Here is a 12,659-nt window from a genome sequence, read left to right on the forward strand (position 1 = left end):
CTCAAAGCAAAGTGGCAGTCATGTTGTATGTTTATTTACTTATTTCCCCAGAGTGTTTCTGGGTTGACCCAAAGCAATTTGTAGACACAGTAATAATCTGGGAGAAGAAACTGTTGAGGGGAGAAAGACAGTTTAAGCTGCTGTCTACTGGGATTGAAAGCTCAGAGGTTACTTTTGGGTTTCTTTCAGCTAATAACCGCAGAATGGTTTCTGAGCAAAGATAGGTGTTGAGGCAGGCTTGGGGATGTGTTTTCTTGCAGGCAGAACAGAGCTTACCTCCTACTATGGAAGGTAAAGCATTCCAGGGGCTCTGTTCAGCCTTCCTCACAGCTGAAGACTTACTAGTCTTTATGTAGGCCAATGAAATAAAGTACTCCAAAATAGGTCCACTCGAATGTCAGAAGGACCATCTCAGTTGTGGGGAAAGATGGACAGTAGTAAATAGTACCAGGGGATAGTTATTTTTGTGCTAAGAGTGAAATTAGATCTACTTGTCTCATGTGCAGAAGTCAATCTGAAAAGCAAAAAGACCTTTTTAGAAAAAGAACCTTTTTTTTTTTATCTTGGGGTAGAAAAGGATTTCTTACTGGGTCACAAAAAGCTCAAACTATAATAAAAAAGATTGTTAATATTGCTCAGTTAAAATTAAAAACATCTGTTTATCAAAAGACATCCTAAAGAAAAGGAAAAGACAGGCCAGAAACTGAGAGAAGATATTTGTAACACATAGCCAACACATGATTATGATCCACTTTATACCAGTAACTACAAACAAAAAGTCTAACTTTAAACCAAAAAAACTCACCACAGCCTAAAGGTCTCAGCATTCTTAGATGAGTCTGAAACCATGATCTGATTTCCGTTATATTTGCATTGTACCACACTTTCTCTTGCTTGCTGGGTTCCCACCAGACTTCCTTTTTCTTCCTTGGTTGCTACAGGGCCTTTCCTGTTCTGGGCCTTTGCAACTGCTTTTCTCTCATCTCTGATTCTCTTCTCCCAGCTCTCTGCAAGATGCTCTCATTCTCATCCTTCAGGTGGCAGTTCAACTCATTTCCCAGAGTGGCTGTCTCTATTGATTTTTATGAATAAATGATTGCTTACCTCTTATGTTAAGACCTCCCTAGTTAGGCAAGGTCCTGATGGTGTAGCCAGTATACCACTGGACTGGATGGTAGGGACGCCATTCTCAATGCTGATATGACTTTATCTTGGGCCTCACATGGGCTGGTGTTGACCTGTAAAATTCTGCACCCAATTCCAATTCCAATGTGGGGGTGGTTTTCCCACACCACCAAGCTATTCTCTGACACTATCTGGGTACCCTACAATTCACCTCAATTCTGATGCTATCTGGCAATAGCATTAGATTCCACAGGTTCAGGGCTCAGCCCTACGACACAGCTCACCACCCCCACTTCAGATGCCAGTTGCAAGTCCAGGTTATCATCTGTGCTGCCAACAACCCTCTTCTTCGGTTTGATTAATTTGCTAAAGCAGCTCAGTCCTGGAAACTTGTTAAGAATGTGTTATAATCTATTATAGTTATTATTCTTTATGATGCTTATATTGTCTCAAGTTTTGCCAATGAATGCTCTTCTGTTTTGTTCGTTGTCCTATTTGTCACTCCCCATTAGACTACATAGCTTTCTTGCTCGCCTTTTTTTTTTTTTTTTTTTTTAAAGCAACTAAGATATGGCACTAAGTGTTCTCATTGCTACTGGGTATCATTGCTTCTAAGTAGGATTTTAAGGTTTCTTCTGCTGTTGATAGTGTAGAAGAAATGCAGGGTGGTGGAAAGAAAACTACTGCCTAGTTTCTCAATTTTGGTTATGTAGAGTGTATTTTATTTAAATATTTAATTGGTCTGTGCCCCCCTCTTTGATTCTTTGGCTTGATAGTTTTGATTTTTTTTCTTCCGAAGTAAAACTTTTTAAACTGCAGAATTATAATTATCGTGAGTGGGGATTTATCTTAAATTATCTTAGTAACAAATCAGTGCTCTTATCCATTTCCTTTCCTTCTGTCTTGTTTCTTAGTGTGAGTGTGACTAGAGGATAAAGTAGTAAACCTTTGCAGGTTAATTGCTCCATAATTAACACTGATGCGGCAGAGGCAGAAATCAGAGGACGGGGGAAAAGTGAGCAAGCTTTTCCTGTGTTGTAGGACAGTCCCTGAGGTGATGATCCTCTCAGTTTCTTGAACAATATCCACAGAAAACTGACTCTGTTTCCAGGAAGTCTGCTTTGAGTTGTTCTCTGTCGTAGAGAAGACTTGATAGAGATTTTTTTTTTATATATATTGAATTCTTGTGTGTGTGTGTTTTTTAAAAATCTGACAAGTTAAAGCCATTTATTTAAAACTAGAGGCCCGATGCATGAAATTTGTGCAACAGTAGGCCTCCCTTCCCCCGGCTGCTGGCACTGGCTTCCCTCTGGCACCCGGGACCTGGGCTTCCCTTCGGCTGCTGGCAGGCACCCAGAACTTGGGCTTCCCACCGGCTGCCAGCAGGCATCTGGGACCCAGGCTTCCCTCGCAGCTCTGGCTTCATCTGGAAGGTCCTCTGGAAGGATCTCCGGTCTAATTAGCATATTACGCTTTTATTATTACAGATAGAAGAAAGGGTGAAGTTCAGGTTAGTTGTTGGTGACATTAGTGTTTTTATTTAAAGACTAGAGGCCTGGTGCACAAATTCATGAACAGGTGGGGTCTGGCCAGCCTGCCCCAATTGGGGCCAATTGGGCCGGGCTGACCAGGCGGGGGGGAACAGGCAGTTGGCCGGCTGGCCCTGTCCCCTGGTCAAACTCGCATGCGAGGGGACAATTTGCATATTAGCTTTTTATTATATAGGACTAGAGGCCCGGTGCATGAAAATTTGTGCACGGGTAGGGTCCCTAGGCCTGGGTGGCAATTGGGGCTGTCTGGCTGTTGGCCAGGGCCTTCCTTTGTTTCGCGCCGCCCCCTGGTGGTCAGCGCATGTCATAGCAAGCGATTGAACTCCTGGTCTGGTCGAATTCCTGAGGGGACACTTTGCATATTAGCCTTTTATATATATATATAGATTGCCTCTAATACATTGGTTTTGCTGACTAATTGGGAGTCATTATCAATTATAAGTGCATCTGCCACTCTACTGCTAATGTAGTTTCTAAGGTGAAAACTTACAAAGAAGCTTAAAAATGACCACTGAATACAGAAAGTGGTTTGTTTTACTGAAGTAAACATTTTAAAACCCATTATAATATTTCAGTGTATTTATCTTAATTTTTGTCATATGCTTTTGGTGACTTATTTAATCTTACAATTTTATATGATAAAGATTGCTCTTTTCTATAGGTCTCTCTACTGAGTGTGCTTTTGTTTGTTTGTTTGATATCTTTAATGTATAATGGATGATTTGTAAAATGGGTTTATGGTAGCCCACTCTCAATTTATTTCTCACCTAAGCTCAAGGAGTATTCTGTTAAGCAATCTGACTATAATGTGGATATTGCCATTCATAAAGTCTTGAAAACGGCTTTATTATTTTGGAATGATAACAAGGGAAAAATCAGAACCTCTCTAAATGCAGTGTAACATCCTCGAGCATGATTTTAGTGGAAAAACTGGGGAACTCTGAAGAAAGTGTATAATCTGATCAATCGTAATGTACTTGAGTTAATTTTTTAGTTTTGATAAAAATATATGCTTATACAAGGTGATAACATTAGCTGGGCAAAAGGTATATAGGAACTCTCTTCATATTTAGTAGAAATTTAATTCATCAGACGCTTTAAATACATATTCATATGACTGAATAGTGGTGCTCTAGGTGCCAGAGGTACAAAGAGGCCTGATACTGGTCTCTTCATTCCAGAGTCTTGGAATCTTATTGGCAAGTCAGGTCTTCTTATTCATAAAAAGATGGATAACTGTGCCATTAAAAGGCAGCTTGTATCAGTGAATGGTACCAGGAGCCCTGTAAGACAGCAGACACTTGGGGTATTTGAAAAAGTCTTTGCAGAACAGATGAAACATGAGCTGAGCTGGGATCGGTGAGTGCAACTTAATTCAGATAAGTAATGGAGAGGTTGTTCTAAGAGAGGAAAGATGACATGAATTTTGAAAAAGAAATTTCCCATGATAATGCAGGATTGGAATGGAAATGAGCTAATCGAGACTTGTGGTAATCAAAGTATGGGGTGATAAGGGTCTGACTAGTGTGGTGGCAGTAGAAATAAAAGGTTATTTGAGAATGGACAGGAGTCGGTGTTTATGAATAGAGGAGCACAGAAGAAAAACGAATTGATGGTGACTGATAGATATCTTGACCCAGTAGAAGTTACTTAGGGGATTTGTGTTAAACATTTTCATTTTCAGAAAATGCTGGACTGCCAAGTGGAACTATCTGGCAAGAAACTAGACCAGAGATACTGGAGCACAGGAGATGAGCAAAAGATTTAGGACTCTTCTCCTTTAGTAAGCGGGAGAAGAAAAATCCCAGAAGGAGATGTAAGGGGCCCAGGCAGAGAGGTGCAGAGCTGCCTTGGTGGTGGCAATGCTCCCTAGGTAGGTGGGGGAGCCAGTCAGCAGGAGGACATGCTGCCTGTGGCTGCAGGCTTGTCAGAGAGAAGGAAACTGAAGTAATTACTGTCTGAATGGTCATCAGGGTTGTGAGAATGGTGGGCCTAAAACCTAGTTTACAGGGGGTTAGAGAGGAAGGGGCATGTTGAGAAGTGGAATCTGCTTTTAAAAGAAGTTTGGCTGTGCAAAGACAAGGAGATATATCCTATATAATAAAAGCCTAATATGCTAAGTGTCAGGTTGTCCAGTTGGCCATTTAACCAGTCAAAGTGTAATATGCTAATGATATGCTAAGGCCACTCAACTGCTTGGCTGTGATGTGCACTGACCACCAGGGGGGCAGACAGTTGACCGGTCAACCAGTTGCTATGATGTGCACTGACCACCAGGGGGAAGATGCTCCAACCAGTAGGTTAGTTTGCTTCTGGGGTCCAGCCTATCAGGACTGAGCAAGATGGGCTGGACACGCTCTGGAGCCCTCCCGTAGTCCCTCCCCGGCTGTCCAACTTCCGTATGTCTCCTGGTCCCGATCATGCACTGGTGGGGTCCCGCAGCCAGGCCTGCGCCCTCTCACAATCCAGGCTGAGGGTTTCTCCTCCCCCTGCCCTGAGTGCACGAATTTCATGCACTGGGCCTCTAGTGTGTGTGTGTGTGTGTGTGTGTGTGTGTGTGTGTGTGTGTGTGAGATATATTACACACACACACTCACACACATCCTATATAATAAAAGGCTAATATGCAAATTGTCCCCTCTGCTGGGAGTTCGATCGGGAGTTTGACCAGGGGGCAGGGCCGACTGTCCAAACACCTGAGGCCCCTTCCTCTAGCCAGTCGCGACCCCTTTCCCTGGCCAGCCCTGCCCCCGATCGCGCCCCCCCCCCACCCCCCGATTGGGGGAAGGCCGACCGGCCAACTCTGATCAGGGGTGGGGCTGGCCAGCCAACCTCCCGCATCCCCTGCCCCCAGCTGGCCCGGCCTGATTGATTCTGATTGGGGCGGGCTGGCCGGACCCCACCCGTGCACGAATTCGTGCACCGGGCCTCTAGTGTGTGTGTGTGTGTGTGTGTGTGTGTGTGTGTATGTATATATATGGCAGAAGCTGGAGAGGGCAAAAGAAGGTTATTTTAATTAAATTTAAAAATATTTATGTGCCAATTAATGTGTAAGGCACTCTTAGGGGCAATGGAGGACACAAAATTTCATTAAAATATAGTTTTTTCCCTCTTGAAAAAAAGGCTACCTCAAGTTCTTTTGGCATTAGATAAGCAGTTCATCTTAAGCAAAATGTTAGGGACCCTGGTATTAAGCTTGCAAGCAGAAGGACACAATCAGTGGCAGAACAATGAAGATGGGGAAGAGAGATGTAGAACTGATGGAGCAATGAGAAAAGGAGGGGGAAAGATGATTCTGCTTGTGCAGGTGAGGAAGGGTCAGCCTTGGTGGGAAAGGGGGGCCGCCTCCTCTAAGGCATAGGGAAGAAGAGGGTAAGGTAGTGTTAGAGCTCTGTGGGTAGAATAGAGCACAAGTGAGGATCCCAGGAAGTGTTCACTATGAATGGCATGTGCAACAGACAGATAGGGTATAGTTTTTGCCTTTGAAAAGTTCCTGGTCAGATGGAAAAATGGGAATGTTGGTGCTTATTTTTTGTGCTAGAAGAAAAGAATAGAAGTGAAACACCTGTATCTCTGAAGGTGTTGCCTTTGGATGCAGGTTTGTTTGTTTTTTAATGTCTAAAGAAATAGACGTATCTTTTTAAATAGCTCAGATATTAAATGAGTGTCTCAGTGCCCTTTAATCATCTAGGGTCAGATGTAGGTTCTCACAGAGCTTTAGAGTCTAGGAAAGATGATCAGAGAGACATATATGCCGGCTCTTAATAAATGCTTGCCAGTTGCACTCTGGTCTGAGATAGAAAGTAGCTACGTGCTCAATCCATACACACAAAGTATTAGGGGATTTAGAGGAGAAAGAAAATTGGAGCAATTTTCTGGCAATTTCAGTTGAACAAGGTCTTGAAATAAATTTGCCATATATTTACCTGAAGGCCTTGTTTTCTTCATAGGCATTATTTTCAACACATTTAGAAAATGTGATTGTGTGGTCATACTTTCTGGTCACAACTAAATAACAGTACATAAAGAATTATGAGCATGAATTTGGCCACACAAATGAAGAAATACATTATTTTGATCTAGGCAGCTAGTTATTGCTTTGGCAGGTTTTGGGTGTGTGCATGGCTGGGTGGAGTATCTGGATCATGCATGGCACTGCCTTTTTCCATCTTATGTATGTCAACTTGCCTTAGAAGTGTTAGTACCTTACTGTGGTATTTTAAGTGCACGAAGCCAGAATATAGGTGCAGGTCAGTTGGAGAAAAGAGCTAGTAATTAGTGCTATGCTTTCGCTTTTATAGTCTGACACAGGAAGCCATATAGAGGGGAAGAGGAAGGAAATGGAAGTAATTTTGGGAGCAGAAAAAAAATTCTTATTTTTTTCTTTCAAGTACTTTCTTTAAAAATAAATGCATTTTAGGATCCCTCTCACCAGTGAAGGGAGGCAGAATTTGCCACCCTACATATTTTTAATAAGCTATTTTGTGAAATTCTGCTTAGAAAATTATAGGAAATTATATTGGGCTATCAGAGGATGGCCCTGACAGGTAATTTATTTAAAGGCATTAATTAAAATGTAATCACTACAGAAGTTAGAGAATTTCTCAGCACTTGTTCTCATAGAACATTGTTAAGCAGGGTCTCAAGTTGAAGGGATTTCTGTTGAGGGACATATTAACTCAACATCCTCCTGTCATTTCTTGCCTCCCCCTCTCCACTAGAAGAGGCAGCAAGGCCTGCCCACAGCCAAGCTTGATGCAGCCTCAATCTAGATGCAGCCTCTGCTAAGGTCAAGCACTCCCATTCCAGCCTCTCAAGGGCTTTTCCGTGTGTTGCCAGTGTGCTGGTAAAAATGACTTTAAACTCTTGTCAGCACAGTTACTGGTGCATGCCTCACAGTCCCACTCAGATAAACCTGTCACAACACAGAGGCGGCTGCCGGGGAAGAGTACAAGGGCAGGCTCTAGCTTTTCATTCGAGCATCACTAAACGTGCACAGAGTGCCCAATTATTTCAGCATTATTGAGCAAGCCTACAGGAGGACCCAAGCCTTGCTACATTAGATTTTCTTTAGTAATTTGCTCAAGTACCGCTGAGGACACTTAAAGGGGCTTAAAACGGTGGCTGCAACCAGTTTCCTTCTCTGGGTTGTTAATTCAGGTTTTCTCTTTCAAATTAACTCACACTGCATGCTGTGCAGTGATTCTGGGAGAACTGTTTAACACTAATTTTCTCAGTTTTCAGCTTTTTTTGTTCAACATAACTGCTTTAACAGTTAGTCACGTATATGTTTTGATTAGAAATGCATGATGGTGCGGCCTTATGTTTTGGAGAACAAAATATAGATGCTTTATTAAAGAAAGCTGAATTTCGGCTATTAAAAGTTACTTAGATAATTTCACTATTTAAAAATTAAGTGATTTACAGTGCATTGCAAGATCTAAGTCAAAAGACAACATTTCTCCATTAAACATCTTTCTCCCTCCTCTTTTAAATATATATAAAGGTTAAATCTTTCTTTCATGGGTGCTGAGTTTTCCATGATCTTATTGTATGTCTTTTCTCTCCTTTTATTTGGGTGAGGGCAGGTGCAGATTTAGGGAACAAGTTCAATATCTTTGTCTCATTTCTCACAGCAGCAACAACTCCAGGCCCAGCATTTATCACATGGACATGGTCTGCCTGTGCCTCTGACCCCACACCCTTCGGGGCTGCAGCCTCCTGCCATTCCACCCATTGGTAGCAGTGCCGGCCTTCTGGCCCTCTCCAGTGCCCTGGGAGGCCAGTCCCACCTTCCAATTAAAGATGAGAAGAAGCACCATGACAATGATCACCAAAGAGGTGAGCCATTCTCTTGAGATGTCAGCCTGACATTACCTGCTGTTCATGCCATTGTTTATTCTATTTCTCTCTGGATTTAATTTTACCATTGACTAAAAACAAAGGATTTCTGCTGGAAGGTAAATTAATTATTGGAAGCAGTCTTTTGCCAAAAGATACCCTAGTGGTTGGCAAAAGTTAATGCACTCCTCCTAGGTAAGGGGTTCTGTTTCCTAGTTATTACCTTTGATCTCTTGCTACTATCTCCTATGTTCCCTGAGTCTAAATCAATAATGAAATCCCACAATGCTCTGTATTTGAAATAGTGAGTGTCATTACTAGCTTATTTTCACCAAATCTATTTTGGGGAAAGACTTACTGATAAAGGCTTACTTTATTGTTTGACAGAATCAATTATTATTTATAAATCAGATCAGCCTATATAGTACAGTAAAAATCTCACAGGTATGAAAACAATTTTAGTAGTCTGAGTAATTGAGGAAATACAGCCCAAATTAGTGAATCTGTTGGTTTAACTACCTTTCTCACGCAGTCTGATTACAAGCATGAAATTAACTCATTTCTTTCTATGAAAACACAATTGTTTGTGCAGCATATTTGATTTAAAGGCCAGTTCTGCTCTTTAGGTTGGTTTCCTTCCTCCACTAAAGTAAATGATGGTGCAGAGACCTTTTGATGTGACTGTATGTTTGTATGGTGCTTACTAATAGTTTTTATTAGTTAATGGTAGAAAAGCAAATGAAAAGGTCTCTCCCAGCCTTCCTTTGTGGGAATTTACTTTTAGCACCAGGGTGGTTCATAATTAAAACCTCTTACCTACTCCTGTTGCAATGTCATTACCATGAATTAAAATCCTGGGTAAAAGATATTTATCACGTGAAATAAATTTCCCATCTCTGATGTTAGAAGCACTGCAATATTTGTCGTCCAGTTATCCTACTGTTATGGTTCTGAGCTAAGGCATAACTATAAACACTTTCATAAGCGGGGAAGTTGATAAGAATATGAATAGGAATATCCAGCTTTAGTTTCTGAAATTGTGTCAGAGGTAGATTGGCCTTTGTGAATCTGGTTGAATAGTATTGATAATTAACTTTATCACAAAGTTGACATCTGTGCCATTTATGATTAGCAGTGATCAGGTTTGATAAATGTATGCTTTTATGTAAACTAACTAGTTCTATTCCTTTTTCCTTCTTCCCACCACTTGATCTACGTGTGCTGTTGCTGTTCTGCTTGTAGACAGAGACTCCATCAAGGTAGGACTCAAATTCACAGGCAAAGGAATGGCTGTAAAGGGCTCAGAGTGATCTGAGTATATCGAGTAATGGAGTTGAGATTTAGAGAATGATTTGGTGGGCCTTACCAAATAGTGGTTAGCTGCATTTTTGGATTACTTTCAGTTGTGTGGTTAAAATTTTTGAAAATATTAGTCCCATTTCTCTATTGGAATTAGATTTGTATACCAAGATTGAATTATGAGATTTGGCTTGCGTTGCTCATTTTCTTATGTCTTGACATATGAAAAACAAACAAATGCAAAAGCTGATTTTCTTCAGATTTTGGATATAGGATAAATAAATAATGAAGTAAATAAATTAGTTTATAAGGAAATACGCATTAGTCTCGTATTTTGGGAAATAATTTCATCCTACAAAACTCCTTACAAAACATTTGTTTAAAAGCATTTTTCTTCACCAGAGATAATCTATAAAAATAAAAGTGTAATATGCTAATTAGACCAGACAGCGGGAAGACCTTCTGGACGAAGCTGTGGCTGAAAGGGCTGAGGCAAGCCTCCACGGCTGTGAGGGCCAAGCCCCTTGCATGAATTTCATGCACTGGGCCTCTAGTTTTTTTTTAAATTCATTAACATCTTGGTCTTCAGTATAGCAAGTTATTCTCCTTAAGTTTTGTATCTGTCTTATTTGCCTTCTGTATCTCTGAAAACAAGTTTTCAGGAAAGAGGAAGAGAGTATCAAGGACCTAATGATTTGGATATGCTTGTGTAATACCAGAATGGGATATGCTAAAGATCCCTGATTTTATATAGTAAGCAAATAAGAAAAACAGGCTACCATGGCAGGAAATGAGTAAAATAGGATGAAAATTGCTTGATCACTTTTGAGCCAGGCACAATGTAAATATGGTACTGATTATGTATAATTGTATTGTGTATGCCATTGTGTTTTGTGTAAATTAGGAAGGACAGGACAGTTCTCAAGCGATGACCAAAGTACAGATGCTGTCAGTTACTTTGTATTTCACAGTTGAATGTTTGGGAGCACAGGCAGTGAGATCTCTTGCAGTTTTTAATGAAGTTATGTATGAAGAATAAAATCTTCCCTTGGAGCCACTTGTGCTGTCACTTGGAATGCCTCTTTATTTCTGTCCTTATTCAATCAAAGGGAAGTAGGGTTTTTGCCAAAGGCCTTAAATAATGGAAAATAAAAATTAATACCTTTTACCCTTCAAGAATCTTTGTAATTTGAAAGGGCATCTGCCCACCCATAGAAATGTCAACATTTACAATTAGAACACATATTGAATTATTTAATTAATGCATTTACAGTTGTATTTTGTTATATAATATGCATATCATACCTAGATTAAAAAGCACTCTTAGACTATTGTAAATGTTCCACCCTTGTGTGCTTAGGCAGTAGTAAGTAAATACACTGACCAGGATTAGCTGGTAGCAGCTATTGGAAAGCCTGTCTAGTTATTCTGAGGCCATAATATAAACAGTCCCTGCCTTTTTATAATAAATACATACCTTTAGTCAGGCCAGTGAACTAAACAAAAGCCTCCTCTCCTGCCCCACTCCCAGAAGACTGTGAAAATATTTACACTTCAGTGCACACTTTTGTGTTAATTACATTTGATATTCCCTCACACTAGAGTAGGGTGTATTTTGAAATCATCTATAATCACTCAGTATGAGTCTGGGAGTGAGTTTCTAAATGGCTAGAAACCAGGGGAAAAACATAAAGGTAATAGAGGTGGATGATTTTTCTTGATTTATTATGGAATGGTAGCCACAAATAGATTGGGGCAGGGAGTATCATTCCCAAATCTGAAGTCATTGAGTCATGTTTGGGGCTGTCCTATGGCTTTGCAAGGTGAAATAGTTTGCTAATTTTCGTAGCTGTGTTCTGTGACGCTCAGAGAAGCACTTAGTTGCTTGTTCCATCCATCGTTCTCATCCTGTAAGTGGTTCTGGTTAAGAGGGGCTTTTTATGATTGTCTGCTGTGTCACTTGAGATGGTTTTTATCAGCCAGAGCATGCCAGTTGCCTGCAGCTGGAGTCAGGCTTGTATGGAATAATTTATTCATGCAGGATAATGCCCCTTAACATTTAACAGGTAATGAACGTGACATAAATTTCCTTCTTGCTTTTAATTTTTCCCTTTCCTCTTCTAATGTGCAAACAGGCAGCTCTGGTACTCTAAATAATAAGTAATTTTTGGCCATCTGTCAAAAGGAAATTTCAATACAAATTTAAATTAATGGTGCCTGAAATTTTTTATAGCTCCTCTAAAAGCCTCTAATGTGCAGAAAATTCTGAATCTGCTGGTAGTAATTAGTGTTGCATGTAATGAGGATGTGGGTAGTGTTATACAGCCCCAGTGTAACATTTTGATATGGTAGCAAAATTTTGATTTATACAAGGTTGTGGATAGGTTTAATTGTGAAAGACACTTTAAAATGTTTTCTTGATGTTACAGATTATTAAACAGAGCAGATGTCAGAATAGCTCATAAAATATAAATTTAAACAATGTAAAGATTCAGGTAATTAAAGTGCTTTACCTTTAGGTGTAAAATAAAATGAATGAAATTCTCCTTTTAAAGTGTTGAGCTTTTTCCTCTTTTTTAAAAGTTCTGTGGACACTAGACCACATGCTATTGGCTTTATTGATCTTGTTTTATATATCTCCAGTAGCCAAGTTCATTCCTAAGCCTGTTATTTGCAGGCCTGTATCTGAAGTTTTTCAACACTGGTGGTGAATATAAACATGGACCTAAAGGAGAAAGCACTGTAGGAGCCCAAGAATCAACTTATTTGGTGATAAGAAACCAGAATGGTGTGTGTTCTAGGGTTGTTGACACCTGCTTGTCACTTGGCTATCCAGTGACTCCA

At 40.4% G+C, this 12,659-nt stretch overlaps 1 protein-coding gene across 5 annotated transcripts in view; it reads left to right on the top strand.

Moving 5' to 3' along the window:
• LOC308247775 (transducin-like enhancer protein 4) overlaps positions 1-12,659 on the top strand; it is a 149,564-nt gene that overhangs the window by 67,973 nt on the left and 68,932 nt on the right. For 3 of the 5 annotated variants that reach the window (XM_080667327.1, XM_080667330.1, XM_080667329.1), the window contains 2 exons: positions 8,315-8,516; positions 9,759-9,775. In XM_080667327.1, the coding sequence (XP_080523453.1) occupies positions 8,315-8,516; positions 9,759-9,775 (219 nt within the window). Of the gene's footprint in view, positions 1-8,311; positions 8,517-9,758; positions 9,776-12,659 lie in introns of all 5 variants that reach the window. The other 2 variants (XM_080667326.1, XM_080667328.1) reach the window with 1 other exon arrangement.

Source organism: Plecotus auritus (assembly GCF_963455305.1).
Source record: "Plecotus auritus genome assembly, chromosome: 5".
NCBI classification, from domain to species: Eukaryota; Metazoa; Chordata; class Mammalia; order Chiroptera; family Vespertilionidae; genus Plecotus; species Plecotus auritus.